The sequence below is a fragment of the Marmota monax genome, unplaced genomic scaffold, assembly GCF_021218885.2.
Source record: "Marmota monax isolate L192 unplaced genomic scaffold, Marmota_monax_Labrador192_F-V1.1 WCK01_AAM20220418_F8-fsc00033, whole genome shotgun sequence".
NCBI classification, from domain to species: Eukaryota; Metazoa; Chordata; class Mammalia; order Rodentia; family Sciuridae; genus Marmota; species Marmota monax.
This window is the reverse complement of record NW_026694282.1, coordinates 12762967-12785720: the sequence shown is the minus strand read 5'-3', so window position 1 is coordinate 12785720 and position 22754 is coordinate 12762967. Positions and strand designations below refer to the sequence as shown.

The following is a 22754-nucleotide window of genomic DNA, read 5'->3' as shown; positions in this document are numbered from 1 at the left end:
AATCATCTTACTACAGGGATACATGTATATCCATGTTTATAGCAGCAAAATTCACAATAGCCAAACTAAGGAATCATCCTAGGTGTCCATCAATGGATGGATGATAAAGAAAATGTGATGTGTGCGTGTGTGTGTGTGTATACACTGGAGTTCTATTCAACAATAAAGAAAAATAAAATCATGCTATTCGCAGGAAAATGGATGAAACTTAAGACCATTATGTTAAGCAAAATAAGCCAAACTCAGAAAGCCAAAGGTCATATTTTTCTCTCTTATGTGAAAGTTAGAGAGGAAAAAGGAAAAGAAAGTTGAGGGAGATGTGGGAATCTCAAAAAAATCAAAAGGAGACCAATAGAGGAAAGGGTCCAAGGAGTGGGAGGTGGGAGAACCAGGGGAAATTCTGGGGAGTGATATTGGTCAAATTATATTGTTATATTGTGTATATGTATGAATATGTAACAACAAATCCCAGCATTATGTACAACTATAATGTACCATTAAAAATTGTGGGGAAAAAAAGAAGAAAGGACTTGGAACAGAGCAGATGAGTATGCTAAGTGCCTTATCAGGAATTAGAAAGACATTTTAGGGGAAAGAAAGGCTCAGAATTTATTTACTGAGGATTAATTTGGTGCCAAGCACTGTGCTTGACTCTGGATGTATTATGTCTCATCCCATCTTTGTAACATTTATGGAGGGAAGTATTGGTGACAGTTCACTAGTCTGTGAAAGTAGAATCTGGGTACTGATTGCATGCTGGGACAGTGGTAGCTCACACAGGGGAAATCCCTATCCTCATGTAGAGCTATACATCATGCATTTTATTTAGAGTATATAAACTAATTCTCGTCACAATCCTAGGAAGCAGTCCTGTTACTATTTCCATTTTACAGGTGAGGATATTGAGGGTTAGGGGTAAGAGTCTTACCCAAGGTCATGTAGCTGGTTAGTGGTGGAGCTGGGATACACACCCAAACAGTTTATCTCCAGAGCTTCTTAATCACTGTATTATACATACATACATACACACACACACACACACACACATACACACACACACAGATTATTCTTCCTTTCAGCTTGTTTGCTTGTTAAGCTGATGACAGAGCTTCTTACACCATGAGGATCATAAAATAAATTATCCCTCAAAAGCCCACAGAAGCTTGGGAAGCAAAGATGAGAAAATTTCACAAGGTGTAGTGAATCCCTCCTTCACAGTATAAAAAAAGGGTGAGTCTGATAAAAACAAAACAAAACAAAACAGTTACTGAAACTTAAAATAATTGAGGGAGAGGAACATGTGGGCTCATTGCTCCTGTTGCAGAGGTTGCTAACCAAGCAAGCCAGGAGGGAAGCTAAGCCCCTACACTCTCCATACAGTCAAGAGTCCAGGGAAGCTCTTGCCCCTTTGGTCCCCTATCAGAGGGGTTCATGTCACCCAAGGGCCCCACAAAACAGTCTTGTTCCTGGCTAGACTATTGCCTTCCAGGGAAGACTTTTACGTATTGAGGAGAGAAAGTAAAGATTTTTCTCCTCAGATCTGGTTGTGCAAATATTCAAAACTGGAAAACATGGAAAAATCCAACCTGACTCAGTTAACATTTTCACCCCTGCTGTGGCTGAGCACTCTTCCTAGGCTCTTAGTCAGTTATAGTAATCTATCTGCAAATGTTAGAATTCCACAGATTTCACAATTTTTATGGTCAAATAAGCTTGTAACATTTTTGGCAAAACATTAGAAAAAGATTTCCTACTAGAGAACTTTTGAAACTTTGTAGGCTCTAACATGCACCGTTACTGTCTAATAGAAGCATACATGTCAAGGGAAGTGTTTTCCAAACTAGCTAATTGTGGAAGCTTTTTATAGTACTACAGTTGATGGAACACACTTTGGGAATACCATTGTTATGGTTTAAAGTAAGGTGTTCCCCAAAACTCATGTGTCAGACAAATTCAACAGGGTTTAGAGGTGAAATTATTAGATTGTGACAGCCTTAACCTAATCAGTATATTGATCACTGATAGGGATTAACTGGGTGGTAGCTATAAGCAGATAGGTTGTAGCTGTGGGTCATTGGGGGTGTGCCTTTGGAGTATATATTTTGTACCTGGCAAGTGGAGTCTCTCTCTCTGCTTCCTGGTGGCCATGTCCAGAGCCTTCCCCTGCCACACTCTTTCACCATGATGTTCTGCCACACCTTTGACCCAGAACAGTAGAGCCAGCCATCTGTGAACTGAGAAACTCTGAAAGCATGAGACCCAAAATGAACTTTTCCTCCTCTGAAATTGTTCTTGTCAGGTCTTTTGGTCACAGCAGTACAAAGGCTGACTTAAATAATAATCTTCATTGGATTTCTGTAGAATCAGGAATAATGAATCTTACCCTCATGTATGGATGGATCCCAAATGATATTGTTTTTAAAAAATATTTGTTTATAAACAGTAAAATTCCATATAGTAACCATAATAATTATATGAATTTTTCTCAAGATGTAGTGAGAGGGCTGGCTACCTGTCTCAAAATCACAGGGGTGCTACTTAAAGAGGTAGGTTTTTGGAGGGAAGGATAGCCAGCGTCTCTTTGCAGGGTTCTTTCTTCCCATGGGAATCCAAGCCGTCCTAAAACTTACAATCTCAGATAATTAGCAAATAACAAAGCACAAATACTCAAAAATATATTTACAGGAAATGAAGCCCCTTATATATCTAGTCCACATGGGTTCTGGAACTAGACAAAAGGAAAATGGCTCTGGTGGTTTATTTAAGGGGGTCCATCAAAGACAGGGATAAGGTTTCAAGGAGGAGTCTTTCTTTATGATGTCTTGCAGTCAGCAGGTTGACTGACATCTTGGATGATCATACCCATCTCAGGTGCTGTGTGGGATCTTTGGCAGACCTTGGAGAAGTTCACCTGCATTAGGTGGTCAATCCCTGTGGGGGGTGCCACAGGGAGTTCCCGATGCCACTTATCCCCTCAGGAGGCTACTGTGACAGTCCACACACAGCCCACAGGTGGCTGGTGATAGCAGGTTGCTGGGCCTTGCTCAAGAATTACTAAATCAGAATCCAGAGAGTGGGATTTAGAAATTTGCATTTATTAGAGCACCTAATGCACTCCCTTGACTTTGACCACTGTAGGCCTTATTTATATTCATCTTTGAGTGCCACTGTATCAGGTCTGCATGGCTATGTAATAAGTCATAATAGATTTATTGGCCTAAAACAATACAGATTTAGTATCTCATAGCTTTTGGAATTGAGGAAGCTGGCCATGATGTAGGTGTACCCTGTTTCAGGATCTCTTACAAGGGCTACAATGAAGGTATCATCTGGGAAAGGATTCATTTCTAAACCCATGTAGCTGTTGGCAGGATTCAGTTCCTAGAGGGCTATTGGATTGAGAGCCTCAGCTGCTTATTAGCTAATGGCTCTGGGGAACACTCTTTGTCTTGCCACATGGATCTGCCCAATGGCAGCTTACTTGACCAAAGTCAGCAAAGGGGATAATCCATTTATAAAATGCAAGTTACAATCTGGTTTGATGCAGTCATAAAAGTGGCATCCCATCATTGTTGCCATGCTCTAGTGGTTAGAAGCAAGTTACATGTTTCACTCATGCTTACAAAGAGGAAATTATCACAAAAGCAAGAGTAACTAGGAGAGGATCATGAGGGGCCATCTTGGAATCTGTTTTTAGAGTCAGTGGATGGTTGCAGGGCTGTTAGCCACTAAGTATCATCTCCAGGTGATTTAGGCAACATGAGAATGATTTCAGAATGAGAGAAATACTGTTACTGCTTTGTATTCTAGTCACAAGCAGGGGTTCAATATTCTAATTTAGCACACAAAATAAAATATGAGAATCCAGAAGGCACTATAAATTCCTGACAGTGCCACAAAGAAAGAAAGGAGATGACATTCTATTCAAAAGAGGCTCCTTCGATTTTACTAAAATATTTTTGGTCTTTGAAAATTTAAAATCCTGCATGATATATAACTTGACTATTTTGATGAAACAGAGTTCATTATTAGTTTTATAAAATTATAAGGTTGAAACTAATTATTTATTTAATCACTTATTCTATTTTATGCAGTGTGTGAAATTATTATTTGGATTTAAGGAAAATAATATTCAAAGTAATATTTTAAGCAAGGCCTTGTGGCTTATGTTCATGGGCCACAACAACTAATTAAGATCTTGTAGAATTTATCTGCATTTAATGAACTTTGTTCAAGGTAAGGATGACTGACTAAGTCAACATTCTTTGAAAATATGTTTTGAACTATTCTGTAACATTGTTTTATTTCTGAAATTGTATATGTCTTCAACTTCATTGCCTATTCTACTGACATGCTCTGCTTCTTAATAAAAGGGTATATAAGCTGAGTGTGATGGCACACACCTGTAATCTCTGCTACTATGGAGGCTGAGGCAGGAGGATTGCAACTTTAAGCTATCCTCAACAATTTAGTGAGATCCTGTCTCAAAACTGAAAACTTTTAAAACAGCTGGATATGTAGATCAGTGGTACAGCACCCCTGAATTCAATCCTCAGTATACATATATTTTTTAAAAAAGGATATGTGAAAATCTTACCACTCCTAATCATTACATACATAGAAAGTTTAGTAAGTAAATTCAACCCAAAAGAAATGAAAATCTGGCCACTCTTAGTCCATATGTACTTGGCAAATTCAGATAAGTTCAAACCAATAGACATTCAACCCAATAGATATTTAAAGGATCCACTTTCTGTGAAATTTAATTTTCCAAATTTCCAGTTTAGCAAATTCAGAGTCAGAGAAAAGGTAATTAGTTCATGATCGTATGGATAAAATTAATGGAGCTGAACTCAAATATAAGCCATCTTACTCTGAGCTCAATGATCTTGTAGAAGAAGATACAAAAATAAGAGGGGGTTTATAATACAGATGTGGTCAAGAAACATAAAATCATACATAAAATAAATCAAGTCATAGATAAGAAAATATAATCCAATAACATTCTTGGCACTGACAATGAAGGCTTCTTAAGGTTTTTGTTAAAGAATTAAAATATTATTTAATATAAAGAAAATGAACACACTCCTATAAAGGGAAGTTTCTAACATATTGAGTAATAGACTATCTACTTTTATTGAAAACTAATTACAGCCCCAAATTATAACCTTCAGGGAGGAAACATTCAATTTTTTGTTTCCATAATCTCTTCCCACTAAGTAAAAACGTTTCTATATTGAATTAGTAGGTTAGAGCTACCAGAGCAAAGTTCCACCAACTGAGTGTCTTAACCTGCACCAATGTATCATCTCCTGGTTTGGGAGGTCTGAAGCCCTACATCAAGTGTCTGCAGGTGGGTTTCTTCTGAAGACTGAGAAGAAGCACCTGTCCCAGGCCTCTCACACCTTCTGGTGGCTTGCTGGCCATCTGGCTTTCCTCGGCTTCTGCTGCATTCCCTCGTCTCTGTCTTTATTTTATCTTCACATGACGTTCTCATTCTCTTTGTGTGTCCCTCTGTGTAAATCACATCCTGTTTATAAGAACACCACTTATGTTGTTTTAGGGCCCCATACTACTGCAGGATAATCCCATCTTAACAAATTGTATCTGCAGCAACCACATCTCCAAGCATGGCCACATTTTGAAGTATGGGGGTTCGAGCTTCAACACAGGAATTTGGGAGCATACTATTGAGACATTTCAGAAGGAGGATGAATCAATGCACAGAGGAAAATTAGAATCAATATTCAAATTAACTGAAATAGTTTCATGAAATCTAACGCTATTTTTAAAATAAGTCTAGCACAGTTGGGCTCTACCAAGGCAATTACCTGTGGAGAGCATTTGTCATATCAGCAAATAAAAATAACTGTCCTGGGACTAGAAGAGGACTCAGCAGAGAGAGGAATATATGGTGAAACAAGAAAATTCTCTTTTGTGTTCAAAAATGCAAAGCTGACTTTTGGCACTTGAATGCTTCCTGAACTAAGCACTCATTGACCAAGCACTTGCACATCCTTGACAGATTTGGGGCACACAGTGGTTGACATGTCTCTGGCTAGTTCTGTCTCCTGGGTATCATCAGGTCCAGCTAGTGGTTCCATGAGATGCCACTCCTCCTCCTGTGAAATTCTGTGCTTTACCAAGCTTCCTCATGGCTGTGTCCTCCAAAGCCCTGTGGTGGTTTGTAGCCCCATGGGGTATGCTTGCTTTAGGTTTCTCTCTTATGTTGCAGACTGTTAGAAAGATACCAAAGGAAAGGCTTCCAAAGGTCTGCCAGCTCTTTATTCATTCACATTCTTTCCTCCCTCCCAGCCTTCACTTGACAATGAGCTAAATGGTCCAAAAGAAAACCAGTGCTATATATGGGTCCACTTGCCTTTGGTTGACTAAGGCTCCCAGGCTGAGGCTTGCTAGCCTGACATCTTTTCCCTTTGACGAGTCTTCTCTGCTTCTTCCTCGCCTTAGGCAATTGAACTCAGTGCTGAGTCCATTTCTCTAGGTCATGTTCAGGATAGAACCAAAGGTTGGACTTAATTTGTGAGCTTTCGCTGCACTGGAAAACTTTCAAGTCCTTTCACAGTCATCCTGAATTTTCCTGATGCTTGTGGTATTTTGATTACCACTGTCTCTTAGTGTTGAGAGGCTATGATGAACTATAGCTAAAACTGAGATGGGAAGATAGGTGAGCCTTTAATATCATGAAGAAAAATTGGGTCAATTTACTTTCCTGTCTTTATGGCTTATTACTTGAGATAATATATGAATAATCTATGGTAATATTATATCAATAATCCATGAAATATTACTATTTATTCCTGAGTACTCTTATGACCACTTAAACTTTATATTCATTTTTCAATCTGTATGTGAAGTAAAATATGGACTTTGTTAATAGAAATATATGAAACAAAACAAAGATTTTATATAGGATCTAGGTTTTAGAATCCCAATATGAGAGTTCCATAAAATTTTCCCCAAGAATTATAGTTAAACAATCCGTAAACCAGAACTTGCAGGGCATTTGGATTGAATCTTGCTTTCTCTGACTAGTTTTTAGCACATATTTTGATTGTACTTACCCCAAAGAACATATTGTAATTGTATTAAAACCAAAATGGTCGATTTTAATTTTACTACATAGAATATCAATGGTTCTTTAAAACCCAGAAACCAATAATTAACATTATTTCTTGAAACCATATTTATTAACTTTCAGAGAAACTCTTATAATGGTTTATTTGGAAAAAAAATACTAAAACCCATTTTAGTGCCAAAGATGAAATAGTATGGAGATCGAGTCACAAAGCTCTGGGGAACGCTCCGCAGCATTCTGACTCCCACGGGCAGTGATATCATAATGTCCTACTTAGTCTTAAGACCTCCTGTGACACAGGAAGGAAGATCTGAGGAGAAGTCACAGATCGCTGGATAAATCACAACAATTTCCCAATGAGTTTTATATTTTTTATTTTTTTATCTGGGTTTTTTCCCTCAGGGATTAGCAACCTGAAAGCGAACATGGAAGGTGAGTAGACATTTCGAATATCACAGAATGGTAGATGTGAACGATGACCCTTAACCATGGAACACTGGTATGTGGCAGCTTTGTACAGGATGGTGTAAAGTTTATTGGGGGACATGGCATTACTTAGATTTTAAATCACTTACTCAAATTGTTTATGAAACATTGAGGTGGAAAGCAGAAAGTTGCAAAGGAAAGCAACATATTTCTGATCCATGGCGTGTTGTACGTTTTTTAGAGCTTCCTGAAGTGAATTCTTCTGATGAAGATTATTATAAAGAAGATGAAAATGTGGATAATAATATTTCCATAAGTGATGAAGGAAACAATGCTGAAAGTATTCCTTTTATACAACATGAAGAAGAAATACATATGGATACTACTCCTGCTAATGAGAAAACTGGCAATTACTACAAAGATATAAAACAATGTAAGACTTTTAAGTTAATAGCAATATATATTAAAAAAAACCTGCAACAATAGATTTTTAACAGCTTTGATTTACCTTAACTCTCCTTTCTAAATGCTTAAAATCTTTTGGTTGCCTACTTCTTAAATTCTGATTTGCCATATACACTTTTCAGCATCTAAAATGAAATCCTTATTTTCCTACAGTTTATTTCCTGAGATGTTGAAACTTTAGCAGGATTCTCCTGGAGATTATTCTAATGACTGTAGTTCATCACAGCATTGTGGCTACTTACCTCATTTGATGGTTAGTTAAACAAAATGTATGCAAAGGGGTGTGTTGGTTCTATAAGGCTTGTGAAACAAAGTACCACAGTGAGTACTCATAGGCTCAAAACAGTGGAAATCTCTTCTCACAGTTCTGGAGGCTGGAAGTCCAAAATCCAAATATTAGTGGATCAAGTAAAGGCTCTCCCCAAAGCCATGAGGGGGAGGATCCTTCCTTTCTTCCAGCTTCTGCAGCCCAGGTGTGCCATGGCTTGTGGCAGGAAGTCTCTCTTCAGTCTCTGCCTTACCCTCTTCACAGGGTGTTCTTCCTGTGCCTCTGTGTCCACACTTCCTCCTCCTTGTAAGGACATCAGCCATCTGAGTAAGAGCTCATGCTACTGCAGTTGTCTTCATCTTAATTACATCTGCAACAAAGCTGTTTCCAAATAAGGCTACATTGTGAGGTACCAGGAGTTAAGACTTCAACATAAGCTTTTTTTCGGAGGGGCTGGGAAGGGTGGACACAATTCAACCTATAACAACATTACTTTAGATGTTTGAAAGTTCCATTGAAATTCAGTTTTATAGGGCTGGGGATGTGGCTCAAGTGGTAGCGCGCTCGCCTGGCATGCGTGCAGCCTGGGTTCGATCCTCAGCACCACATACAAACAAAGATGTTGTGTCCACCGAAAAATAAATAAATATTAAAAAAAAAGAAATTCAGTTTTATAACTCACTATTACTTTATATGGGTTTCCTTTCTGCAATTTGTTATAAGGTGTACTATTCTAAAAAGTAAAAACTTCATAAGAAATTATTACTAAAACTAAAGACTAAGATCAAATTTAATTATTATGGGATCCTTATTAACATTAACCAAAGAACAACAGAAAAAATAATGAAGATATATATATATATATATATATATATATATATGTGTGTGTGTGTGTGTGTGTGTGTGTTTGTGTGTGTATGCATTCCGGTGCTTTTTCGAAATTATAATCAATAAGTTGTACTATTGTTTTCTCTTTTATTAAATACATCCCTAATCACAGAGGTGTGATAGCAGGAACAGAGGCAGGAGTAGTTCTAGGTGACCTCTGGAACACCTCTGCATATAGATATGCAGAACAGAAAAGTTCAAATACATCCTCTTCAGGATGTACCTCTTTTTGTACCAAACAGGATCTATAAATCAATTTGACAATTGGCAATTAATTGACAATTACTTTGATTTTAAAAACTCTGAAATTTTATACATAATATACACAAAACACAAATGAGCTTATACAAAGTACTTTTTTTATTTTAATAAGTTTTGGCTCTTTTAACATCTACCTCATTATTTTTAATGGATACACAGTATTCAATAAAATGATGTTCATTAATATATCAATTATCTCATTAGAGAACACTTAGATTATGTTCAATTCCCCCTAATATTCTTGATTATATTTCTCTTTGGCTAAAAGCTATATACTGAAATTGTTGAATATTAATGTCTTATCTTTTTAAATATTGGTAGATACCCCAAATTGCTTTGCAAAAAATTATTCACCAGTTTACATCCCCAAAATTCTCCACAATGAATAACAACAATTATAATATTTGAATGTGATAAGTGACAAATATATTTTCTTTGCTTTTGTAATTTGCACTCTAATTATTTGTGTGATTGATATTTTCCTTAATCCTTAGTGGGTATTTTTAATTTACACATCTGTGACTTAACCTGTTAATATCTTGTTCATTTTTCTTAGTATGGATTTTCATTGATTTGCAAGGGCTCTTTCTATATATAGTATATTAACCTTATTTCTATGATAAAAGTATTAACAATTTTCTCCCAGTCTACTGCTTATCTTCAAAATTGAGTATCATAGAGAAAATTTTGAGTTTTATAAAATCAATTCTGTTAATTCCCTTATAATTCCTGCATTTTCTGTCTTGCTTAGACAGGCTTTATCTAATCCAAGATGTTATATTTTCCTAACTTTTTATAATAATTTCCAACTTTTGTTTTTAACTTAAATCTAATGATTTTTTAATATGGCATAATATATGTTAAGACATACTTTTCAAAGAGAAGAACTGATTATCTAACACTGATTCTCTCCTTATGTGAGTCTCATATTTAATATGATCCCATTGTCATATGAAATTGGGTCCATTGTTGCTCTATGTATTGTTCTTTATCTGAATTCTCTGAAATACCAAAGTATTTCAATTTTTTAATTTTTCTAACTCATAATATGAATGTTGGCCTGTGATTTTCCCCATAGATCCACCTCAGAAATTTTATAACAAATTATGTATGTTAATGGTACTATCTTTTTCATGTTATATGCTTAAAGAAATTAATACATTATGTAAATATTAAACATGCACATGTATTTATGTGTGCTCAAAATTTTCTGTCATCCATGATATTTTGGAAAGAAGAAACACATGTTTATATATGTTCAGTTTGCAATTTTGCCCTAAATTATTTTTACCCCTTGGTTGAGTGAATATGTTCATTAGCTTTGAACTGTAACCAACCTGACAATGACACTTAGGGGGTAGCATTCTTTCTGTTCATGGGTAAATGGAAGTATATGTGGGAGACCTTATTTGTTGTTGATCCACTTGGTTTTTAAGCTGAAGTGTTTCATAGTCTCACAGAAGATACAAATGAATGTTTCTTCCTTGTTTTTTGATAATATCAGTACAAACAATGATTATATTGCACGTGTACAAATTTATTTTGGCATCTCTTCTGTACCAACATATTTTTTTCCAAGAATTTCCTCAATAATTGTTTCTTAAAGACATTCAGCTTAAGCATACTATTTTGGCTTTTTTTCATATGAATTTTCTGTTTGACCCTGGCCCACTTTCATTTTGTTTTTGTTTTTTGCGGTTCTTGGGATTGAACGCTGGGCCTTGTAAATGTGAAGCAGGTGCTCTATCACTGAGCTAATTTTCTATTCCTGTTCTATTTATGTTGAAACAGGATCTCATTAAGTAGCACATGTTGACCTCAAAATGTAATTCTCACACTTCAGTCTCCCAAGTAGCTGAGATTCCTGCAATGTATTACTGTGCCCTGTGTATTCCTCCCCTCATCCATCCTTCCTTCCTTTCTTTCTATCTTTCTTGAAGATGAAAAATGACTCAAATATTTTATAATTTTTAAAAATTAGTGAATGTGTTTTAAAGAAAAAAAATTCCTGTGAGAAAAAAATTTAATGAATAAGTGACTTATCTGTTTGCTGAAGACTTTTGATTTTATGTTTTCAGATGTGTTCACCACAAAAAATCCAAATGGTACAGAATCTGAAATAAATGTCACAGCAACAACGGGTCTGAGATTTGCTGTAAAGCACCGTAAGTCCTGAAAGTCACTGTTGAACATATGAAAGTTCTTAAAGCACCACAAGACACTGGTGTGTAGGAAAGAAGTCTTTGTTCCTAAACAGACTAAAATTCTCCCTCTAAAGTAGATGCTATGATGCAGGGATCCAGCTACTTCTGGGTTATCCTTTAGGTTTTTCTCATTCTTCCTCCCACTCTATATCCTTGAGGCTCAGGTCCATTGCCCTGAAAATTTCAAAAGGCAGAGATGCTCTTACAATTCTAAACCTCATATTTTGGGTCTGCAGGGAAAGGAAAATAAAATAACTGAATTGAGGATTATAGGAAATGATGCAACTTTCTTCAACCTACATTTTTGTTCCTTTCTACTTTGTAGACCTTCAAAAGCCTTCAACAGAGAGGAGAGAAGGATTCTGGCTGTGGCAGTTTCAACACTGGGAAAACCCAGACTGAAAAATGCCCGATTATAATTAGGCATTAGCAATCATGGAATATTTCTGAGCAATTCCAAACTTTGTGAGACAGTGACATTTCTGAGGCAAACATTAATTAGATACTCCCTCATAGGAATCTGACTTGTGCATAGCAAACATCTTGAAGTATGTGGGATAAGAACCAGATACCCATCTCTCAAGCAGTGCAGGTACCTCACAACCCCTCAGGATGTGTGCTCCTGAGAGCCATAGGACACAAGAAAAAGCTACCCAAAACTAAATTGTATCCCCACAATCCAGGCCCCCAAGGGACTGTCACAAAAGTTGGATAGGGATAAGGAATTCCTGCAGTGTTCAAGGGGATTGTGATAGAGGAGACACTCTGTCATGGGAGGGATGCCCTAGAGGAGAGTCCCTGGAGGCAATGGAGATCTCCCTGATAACTTTGAAGATCACTGAATGAAGTAGAGATCCTAAAGCTGGCAGGGAAAGGGAATGCTCCTCTCCCAAGAAGAAGAAAATGATTGTCTAGCAGAGTTTAAAGATTCCTTACCATTCATTTGAGTCTCCCCTGAGTCAGCATCAACTCTAGTAATGGGTTTCCCTTTCCATCCTTCCTTGTCAGCAGGATACCTGAAAGGGGTTTGTGGGCTCAGGCTGGATTCATTCTGCCTCTCTGTTCAACTCCCCACTCCTGGGAGGGTCTGAACTCCATATGGAACTTGCACTGGCTCCTGCATTCAGCAGTTAACTAAAAAAAAGATTGCCAACTACATGGGGGAAATGGGCCTCCAGTCTCAATTGTTCCCACACCTGTCTCAGTGATGTACCTCCAGACAGACACATTATAGACTGAGATGGGTGCTGAATGAGGCCTGCCGATCCAATGTGTAGTCCCAAATCCTTTCATTCCAAACTGTTTCCAATTGACAAGGACACTCTCGGTGCCTCCTCTTCATGTCATCACATTGAACAACAACCAGGCTGCTCTGGACTACAGCTGTCATTTTAAGGTTGTGCCTTGACCTTTGAAACCAAGTGTCTTAGCCAGTGATTTCCCAGACCTCCAGAGGAGCCTGGCCCCCTGGGCCTTGCTTTTCCTCTCTCTCAAGTTATAGGCATGTTAACCTCACCTCAGGCAGCCCATCATCCCCAAATCTTATTCTTCAGTGCCTGGTCCTTTCCCCTCTGTAAGTTATTTCAGGAAAACTTCATCTTTCTCTTCCATCTCTTCTCTCTCCTTGTCTATGTTGTATTTTTGCTCCAAAATATGCTTAATATCGTGGATGTTTATCCAATATTTTCATATATTGATAATTCTTTATCTCTCTTCCTAGGTAAAATTGCCAGGATAACAACTGAAGAAAAACACTTTCGTCGCAAAATGCCAAGTATTAAAACTACTATATTGTATTCATATCTGGATCATGTCATATGATTTAAAATTATAATATTCACCACTCTGAGCATTATGTAAAGGAATAGCATGCTTAAAGAATTTATACTACTACATTTTAAAGTCACTATAAAATCTTTTAAGTGGTAAATGTCTTGAGTCAAATTTCAGATGTTTCTGGCAAGGAGTAGGTACTGGGATTTTTATAAATTTTATTTTCAAAAAGTGTTATGTTTGTATCTACATAAAATACATACTGCTAAATGAACGTATATTTATATTGTATAAAAGAAAACATTTACCAACTTAAAATATTTACATATATATCTGAGTTTTTATTTATATACATATCAATGTATTAGATATAACTTAATAATAATGTAAAAATCTACCTGCTTGAGGAAGAAATATATATATGATAGAGTCAATGATATGGGTTTCCTAAATTATTAAAGGAAAAGATATTGTGAGTGAAAGTTTACAAAATCAACACCACCACTTTACTTTTCTGCCAAGATTATTTTTCCTTAAGAAATATTTGTAAAATCATAACAATACAGGATGGGTCTACTCTAAAGTCTTGAACTAGGTGTCTAATTTAAGACAATGTATTCTTACTTATCATTTTTTTTCCTACAGAAACAACTCCAAATGTTCCAGATTTTTGGACAATGTTAGCTAGAGGTAAATTCATATCATAGGCAGCTGGGAAAAAAGATTTGGTTCTCTAAAATCTTGTATAAGAAAGCCATGATTAGTCTAAATACGTACAGTGCTAAGAATAAGTCAATGTTTTGTTGCCATATGTAATAGCAGATGCCAAACAAACCCAGAGAGGTGCTAAAGAGAGTTTTTAATCCACTTCCCCAAAGGCTTATTCTCATATAGATGTTAAAATCTAGTTATTCAATTTAATTCATGATTAAAACTTTTAAATAAGGTTCTTGCACAATATAGGCCCTCTAGTATTTGCAACAGGGTGCACATAAATATACAGAGATGCTTGTAAACATGCAAAATATTTATCAAGATATATACATGCACAAAATTTATATGTATCATAATATATATGCACACCTGTCCAAATCAGTATATGCATGCATGTATAAATAAATGTATGTATGTGCACATGTAGTTATGTATATATACATGTATCACACAGATATACATGCATGCTAAATGTGAAATATATACAATATTCAGTCAATCCTCACTGTTTGTGCATTCTGTATTTATACTCTGTATCATCTACTCACCATGATACCTTTGTCACTCAAAATCAATGCTTTCAGCATCTTCGAGGCTATTTAGACATCAGGAGAACTTCATATATTTTTAATGTCCTGATAAGAACACTCAGTCATCCCTTCAGCTGGCCCCCAAGTGTGGTGTTAAACTAGCTGGTTAATTTTCTTTAATGCAAGAAGGCAGTGATGTGTCTAATGAAGAAAATGTATGTGGTAGGTAAGCTTTCTTCAAGCCAGAGTTATACTGCTGTTTACTGTGCAGAACATATTATCATGAATATTGAGAACAGGACCTACATCCTCTATAAACACATGATCATAAACATATATTAATTTTACCTAGAAAATGTTATTTGCCATGACCATCAATTTATTGTTTTAACAGCTATAAATGGAACAACAGTGAGCATGGATGATAGAGATCAATTATTTCAACCAATTCCAGGTAAGAAGAGTACTTCAGTTAATAGATACATAAATACTCACATGTTTATTATCCCTTGGTGATACTATTTTCCTAGTAAAGTGTAGTGCAGGCAGGAGGGTGTCCTGGTGGCCAACATCACATGAAAGAGGACATTTCCTGTTTTAGAAGAGTAATGATTCCTGAATATTCTTCTTCAGTTACCAATTTGCAGACGAGTGCTTCATAGCTTCTATTACTGACCCAGAGAAACAAAATAGAGTAGTAGGTGAGTGGAAATACAGAGAAGGCAGTCTTAGAAAGAAAGAAAGAAAGAAAGAAAGAAAGAAAGAAAGAAAGAAAGAAAGAAAGAAAAGCTTTAATTGCAGAGGAATTTTAAGTTTAGCGAAAAATTTAACTTAAAGTACATAGGGGTCCCACATCCTATGCCTCTTTATTTTCCCCTATTATTAACATCTTGCATGGGTGTGTCACATTTGTTAAAATTTATGAAATAAGAGTATGATTGGCTAAAGTCCATAGTTTACATTAAGGTTCACGCTTTGTGTTTTACAGTTCTTTGGGTTTTGAAAAATGCATAATTTCATGTGCCCATCATCAAAATATAATACACAAGTTAGCTCTGTAAGAAACTACCAAACTGTCCTCCAGAGTGGCTGTACTATGGCACACTCTCACCAGTAATGAATGTGAGTTCCTGTTGCTGAATACACTTTACCTTAATGGAGTAATTGCATTTTTAAAACAACTCCTAATTTGAATGGACACTTTCATGAAAAAGCAATGTGTTAATTTTCCCCCAAATGCCTGTCCTACAAAAAATGATGGAAAAAGAAATATATCTGGTGATATACCCAAGACCTGTCACCCCAGTTCTGTACTGAATTATTTGAAGAATGTCACCATTTGCCTTGTGGTGCTTCAAGAAAATGGAGTGAGTCTTTTTTGTTTTGAAATGCTATCCACAGGGATCACTAATGCTGGGTCATTTTAAAAATGTGTTATTGTTTCTTTAACTGAAGTGATTAAATGTGGCTTGATTGATTTTCTGTCGTTTGCTGAGCACACAAAGGGTATTCTGGAGCTTTAGCTGCATTATTATGTCAATCCTCACAGCAACTCCATGAAGTTGGATTTATCTCCATTTTATAGAGAAAGAAACTGAGGCTTAGAGCAAAAACCTGTCCCACACCTGTAACTGGCTATTTCAGTGATTAGGAATTCCAAACTCTTCTCTGGTTCTGACCATGACCTTGATAAATGCACTATGAACAAGCCTCTTTAGAATGACTCTTTAAGGAGTCAGAAAAGCAACTTAGGAGAATTTTCCATTTTAACAATTTGTTGGAGGTCTCAGAGTCAGCTAACAGCCATTGACTGCTCTCTACATCTCCTTCCACAGGGAAGAAGATTACACTTTGACCATTTTAAGTTTTATCAGAGAGCTCAGACATGGGAATTTGTTATTGCTTATTAACTATTACATAAAAGAAAGATCTTTGGACCATTTGGAATGGGGGTGGGAGGAACTGTGAAAAAAGGAAGGGACAACCAAGTTTATTAAGTCAGATGAATATTCAGGAAAAGGTCAGATCTGTCAGTAAAGAGGCATTTTTTATTACTAGTTTTAATAATTTTCTTCATGTCTCTGGATCCAGGCATCATTTTTTGATTTAACTTATTTTTAAGAGTTAAAAAATGTTTGCATTTCTCGATGCACTGTCAAGTACATTAGATTTAGTCATCTCAGTAATTAAAGGCAAGCTAAGCCCTTAAACCTCATGGAGAGAGCCTGCACACACCATCCTTTTATTTCAAAGAACAACCAGTACATGTTGCAACAACAGAACAACATCACCCTTTTCTTCTGAAACACTAGTGCCTTGTGTGTACATTAATCATATTAATAGTCATCTCTACAAAGATGATCAATTACTTTAACTGGTTTCCAGGAAAGTCAGGGAGAAAGTCTGCTATATACACATTTTGACATCTGGTAACCTGGATTTAAAGTCAGACTCTACCACTTACTAGCTGTGTGCAAGGGGAAAATTCATGAACTGCTGAGATCCTGCAAAATGGAGCTAAGGACAGCTCCTCCAAGAGTGCTGTGAAGGGTAAAGAGGAAGGAGTGCTTGGCGTGGGAAGTAGCCTTCTCTCTGAATTGCCTGTGGTAGGAGAATGAGCAGTGGACACTGAGGGTGGCATGGGGTTTCTCTGCATCTTCTACCATCCTCAATCTCCAGGGAAAACATCAAGAATTCACTCTTCTCCATTGCCTTTTTTTTCTTTCCTGTCAGAATCTGATGTCAACACTACAAAAATAAGCAAATCAGATGATCTAGAGGATATCAAGATCAAATTAATGCTGGGTATCTCATTGATGACCCTTTTCCTATTTGTCGCTCTCTTGGCATTCTGTAGTGCCACACTGTACAAACTGAAGCAGCTAAGGTAAGCTCACCAACCTCTGCAGTGTTTATAACCGATGCATGCTGTCAAGCTCAGTCCTTCCTGTCCTGGGTAAATTGTTAGCATATTGTAATGCCTGAATAATGGAGCTGTCAGTCTTTCAGTTTGAGTCCATTTCCTCTATTCCCAAGGAGCATGGGGCCATCTCAGGCAACATCCTACTTGAACTTTTCCCCAATATTTTCAATCGTCAGCAATAGGGATGAAAAGAAAGCAAGGAACTGGGAGATGGGTGAGCAAGGAACTGAGAGATGGGCGAGCAAGAAATGAAAGACGGAGACCAGGCAGAGATCCATAGGAGAATTTGTCAGAGCTGACAAATAAAGGCCATCTCTCCATAGACGGAGAGAGGCAACACAGGCTTGAGTTCTGGGACTTTTATGGGGCAGGTTCAGGGAGGAGAGCCAGGTGGGTCATAATATAGGAGGTTAAGGGTGGGGTTGATATGAAGGAGTGGTGAGCCTTTCTCAGAAAGTCCCTTTGGGCGGGAAAGGGAAATTTTTCTTAAAATAGCAGCTGTCACTTAAAATGACTTATCCAGATGCTAAGCAAGAAACTTACAAGGAATATATATTTTCCCTTAATAGCAGATCTTCTTAGGGTCTAACATTTTTCACCAAAGCAAGCCTTGCCTGATACTCTTCGGAAAAGCAGATCCTCTGTCTCATTTATACTTTGAAGTTTATCCATTTGTTCCTCTGTCTCATTTATACTTTGAAGTTTATCCATTTGTTCTTTCTCATAAAAAAAAAAAATTCAACTAAAACCTGGGGCTGGAGTTGCAGCTCAGTGGCGGAGCACTTGCCTTGAAAGCCTGGGGCACTGGGTTCGATCCTTAGCTCCACATAAAAATAAATAAATAAAGATGTTGTGTCCATCTACAACTAATTTTTTTTTTAAAATCAACTAAAACCTGAATAAGGGGCTTGTTTTTTAAATTTTCATTTATACAGTGTGACCGATTATTTTCAAAAATCCTAATAGAATTGTTTCATGTTCACAGTTAACAGTAATTCTTTTGATTATTGTATTTTTAATAAATCATATTGAAAGACCTAAGCAACCTCATTTTACTTGGGACCTCATTTTGCTCTGAAACTTAACCCCTGACCTAAAGTCAGGACATACTACAGAAAGCTCTGTGCAAACAGTTCTCTTGGAAAAGCCACAGATGGTGATTGCCTAAGATAGGCCAAGATATTGAAATATCTGAAATTCCAGACAACCCCCCACCTAGGTGGGGTGACCAATATCTAAACCAGAAGTCCTTCAGCTTGGCTGTATCCCCCTTGGGACAACCCTCATGGTTTAAACCAATCATTTTTAAGAGCATCAACCTCTTGAACTAACCAATATTCCTTTCCAGATTCTTTCCCACCACTTGATAGGCTAATCATGTTTTAGAGTTGTTATTTGATTTTCCCGCGGTGTGTGATGATTTGCTAAGAGATGCTATGATGTTTGTGAAGTCCCTGCCTTCCCCAAAGAGTGTATAAAACTGCTGTAAATCCTGGGCTCGGGGCCTCTCAGCATCACCAGCTGTTGTGTGTGCGGAGGACCGAGCTAGCTCGCAATAAACACCTCTTTGCTGCTTACATCGATCTTGGTCTCTGGTGGTCCTTTGGGGGGTCCAGAACTCAAGCATATCATTGGGGGCTCGTCCGGGATCCCCCTTATAAGCCTACCCAGACATCTCGATTGAGAGGTGATGAAAACCCGGCCGGTAAATTAAGGCATTGCCGATGTGTAATTTTCGGTACTCTGGTTGCCTGCAGGTTTTGGTTCTGTATTTTCTGGTCGGCAAAAGGTCCTGGTGGACGCACTATAGGGCCGCTGACGGGGGATTGTGGGAGACGTCCCTAGCCCCTTCTGGGTTCTGAGTGGATCGCCCTTTACTAAAGGCGTCTGCATTTTGTAGCTGACAGATCCTCCATCTGCCTCTGCTTTTAGTCTCAGTTTAGCAATCCACACAGCCCTGTGCATTCTGTGTTATCTGTGTTTGTTTCTATTGTCCTGTCTGCCTCCACCTTGACACCCTGGCAAGGGAACTAATCCCCCTCAGAATTTTTGCAGGTCGTAAGCCACCAGGGGAGTCCAATGGAAGATCTACTCTGCCTTCTGAAATCCTCTTTGAAACGCTATGTGAGGCATTTGCTGTCTGTCTGTGTTATAATCTTGATTTGGGGAATAGCTGTAGCTGTTTTCTCTTTCCACTTAGACATGGGACAAACTCAGACTACTCCTTTGACCATACTGACTGACCATTTCACAGATGTTAGGGAAAGAGGACATAATTTGGGAATAGAGATAAAGGAAAGAAAGCTAGTTACTTTGGGGTAGGGTGGCCACCGGAGGGGACCTTTGACAAAAGTGCAGTCCTCCGAGTAAAGAACGTGATTTTTCGCCTGAGAAGAGAGGGACATCCATAACAGATCCCTTATATCTTAGGGTGGATGGACTTACTTGAGGACCCCCCTAATTGGCTAACTCCCTTTTTACATGTGGCACATGAGGCCAACATTTTTGTGGCAAAAGAGGTTGATTCTAGGCCACGAACCCCAGTACCTACCTAACCGTCAGCCCCCCCACCCACCGTATCCAGTCCTCCAAGGGGGCAAGGACCCCCTTCTCTCGGAATCTGCACCCCCTCCCTATGTGCGCCCCCAACCAGCCCAATGAGGGGGGTGCAGAGGGAGGAGCAGGAAGAGCAGAGCAGACGGGGCACTGGAAAGACCAGCAGTGGGAACCGGAGGGGGAGCCCAGCGCGCCTTGTCCCCTGCCCAATATCCTGACACCACCCCGGTCTTGCCCCTCAGGGAGATAGGGCCCCCTGACAAGACCGAGAACCCTAGACTTCAGTATTGGCCCTTCTCCACTAGTGATTTATACAATTGGAAGAATCAAAACCCCCCATTACTCTGACAGCCCAAAGAGTTTAATCTCTCTCCTGGATAGTGTTATGTTTACTCACCAGCCTATCTGGGATGATTGCCCAAAATTGCTCCGCATTCTCTTCACCACGGAAGAAAGGGAAAGATGATATGCTCGAATTCAGGACCCCTAAAAGACCACCAGAGACCAAGATGGATATAAGCAGCAAAGAGGTGTTTTTTGCGAGCTAGCTCGGTCCTCCGCGCACACAACAGCTGCTGATGCTGAGAGGCCCCGAGCCCAGGGTTTGCAGCAGTTTTATACACTCTTTGGGAAAGGCAGGGACTTCACATACATCATAGCATCTCTTAGCAAATCATCACACACCACGGGAAAATCATAAAACAACTCTAAAACATGATTAGCCTATCAAGTGGCGGGAAAGAATCTGGAAAGGATTATTAGTTCAAGGGGTTGATGCTCTTAAAAATGATTGGTTTAAACCATGAGGGTGTCCCAAGGGGGTACATGCCAAGCTGAAGGACTTCTGATTTAGATATTGGTCACCCCACCTAGGTGGCTGCGGAGGGGGCGGGGTGCGTCTGGAATTTCAGATATTTCGATATCTTGGCCTATCTTAGGCAATCACTGTCTGTGGCTTTTTTTCGAGAGAACTGTTTGCACAGAGCTTTCTGTGGTATTTCCTGACTTTAGCATTGCAGTTGGTCAGGGGTTAAGTTTCAGAGCAAAATGAGGTCCCAAGTAAAATGTGGTTGCTTAGGTCTTTCACATATATTTCTTTAGTCCATTAAAATTCTGATGCTAAGTATTTAGTCCCTCTAATTCCATGTCATTTTACATGTTTCTTATTACTCTTTAATTAAAAAAATATTTTTTTTCTTTTATTTAGTTGTACTGGTAATTCAGTCCAGGGGCATTTTACCACTGAGCCATACCCCAGCCATTTTTATTTTGTATTTTGAGACAGAGTCTTGCTAAGTTGCCCAGGATGGCTCCAAACTTGTTATCCTCCTGCCTCTGCCTCCCAGATAGCTGGAATTGCAAGCATACAGCACCATTTCCATCTTATTAAACTTTTGCTAAGGCAAACTTCATTGTTTCAGTAAATAGGTTTCTACATTGTAGTCTTAAGGTTTAAAAATGCTTCATCTACATAGGCTTTAAATATAATAAGATTAATATTAAAGAAAAGCTATATCATTTACATACTGTTATTAATGAACTAGTACATTGGACAATTATATTACAATTCAATTATATTTTATTTCTTATAAATAAAATATAAATGAATTATATTGAATTAGTTACAAATGTGCACACTTAAACACAATTTTTGTTATCTGTTCTTTTTTTTTTCCAGTTATAAAACTTATGACAGTCAATACTCCATCAACCCAGAGCTGGCAACCCTATCTTACTTTCATCCGTCAGAAGGTGTATCAGATACATCTTTTTCTAAGAGTGCAGAAGACAGCAGCACATATTTGTATGCCACTTCTCCAGAGCTGAAACCATTAAGAACAAGGATATCAAAATCTAAAACCATAACAGATGTGGTTTCCACATGCTCAAATGATGCAGGCTTAATTGAGGCATCATGTTTACTAATTAACCGTGAAGAGCTGTGTGAGGACAGCCATGAAGAGAAATAGATAACTTTAATTCTTTTGTCATAAAAAAAGATCTTTGTGTCTCACATTAATGTCATCATTTTGAAATTGCTGAGACATTTAATTTGTTTTTCCATTTTATCAGACTGAGATCTGGGCTGCTCACCACTTGAAAACCAATTTTTATTTGGTGAGAGTTGGTTGAAATGAATCAGGTTTACTAGATGTCCAGCACTTTGAAAGATGGTGGGGCCTACTGTCCTCAAAGCTCCATCTTAGGGGATCCAGGGAATAAAGTACTTTTATAGGAAAGAAAAGGCAGGCAGGGGCAGAAATGCTATATGTTGAGTGAGGTCCTTTTTTAAAACTATTTTTAGTTGTAAATGGGCACAATACCTTTATTTATTTTTATGTGATGTTGAGGATCAAACCTAGTGCCTCACTTGTACTAAGCAAGTGCTCTACCATAGAGTTACAACCCCAGCCCAGTGAGGTCTTTATTATCCAGGGCATGTGTTCTCTTTTTCCTTCTTCTCTGAAACATTGCAGTGGACCTCAAACTCCTAGGGGCTAATTCTTATAACTCTTTTTAGACAAATGTTTCTTTTATGCAAATTAGTCCTTATAACCGTGTATATATGCTTTGCTTTAGTTGATGCATAGAATTAAAAGAACCAGGAGTGGCATTGTATATTTTCCTATTATCTGAAAGTAACCAGATG

General features: G+C 37.9%; 1 protein-coding gene across 1 annotated transcript; it reads left to right on the top strand.

Moving 5' to 3' along the window:
* Positions 1-7521: 7521 nt before the first annotated feature.
* Eqtn (equatorin) lies at positions 7522-22074 on the top strand. The gene is made up of 7 exons (XM_046467365.1): positions 7522-7528; positions 7764-7955; positions 11483-11569; positions 14027-14071; positions 15020-15079; positions 17359-17512; positions 21783-22074. Exons 1-7 carry the CDS (start codon positions 7522-7524, stop codon positions 22072-22074), a joined length of 837 nt encoding a protein of 278 aa, XP_046323321.1.
* The last annotated feature ends 680 nt before the right edge of the window (positions 22075-22754 follow it).

Coding starts and splice junctions, on each gene's coding strand:
- Eqtn (XM_046467365.1), top strand. Junction 7,956..11,482: donor CTACAAAGATATAAAACAAT/GTAAGACTTTTA, acceptor TTATGTTTTCAG/ATGTGTTCACCACAAAAAAT. Junction 14,072..15,019: donor TTGGACAATGTTAGCTAGAG/GTAAATTCATAT, acceptor TTGTTTTAACAG/CTATAAATGGAACAACAGTG.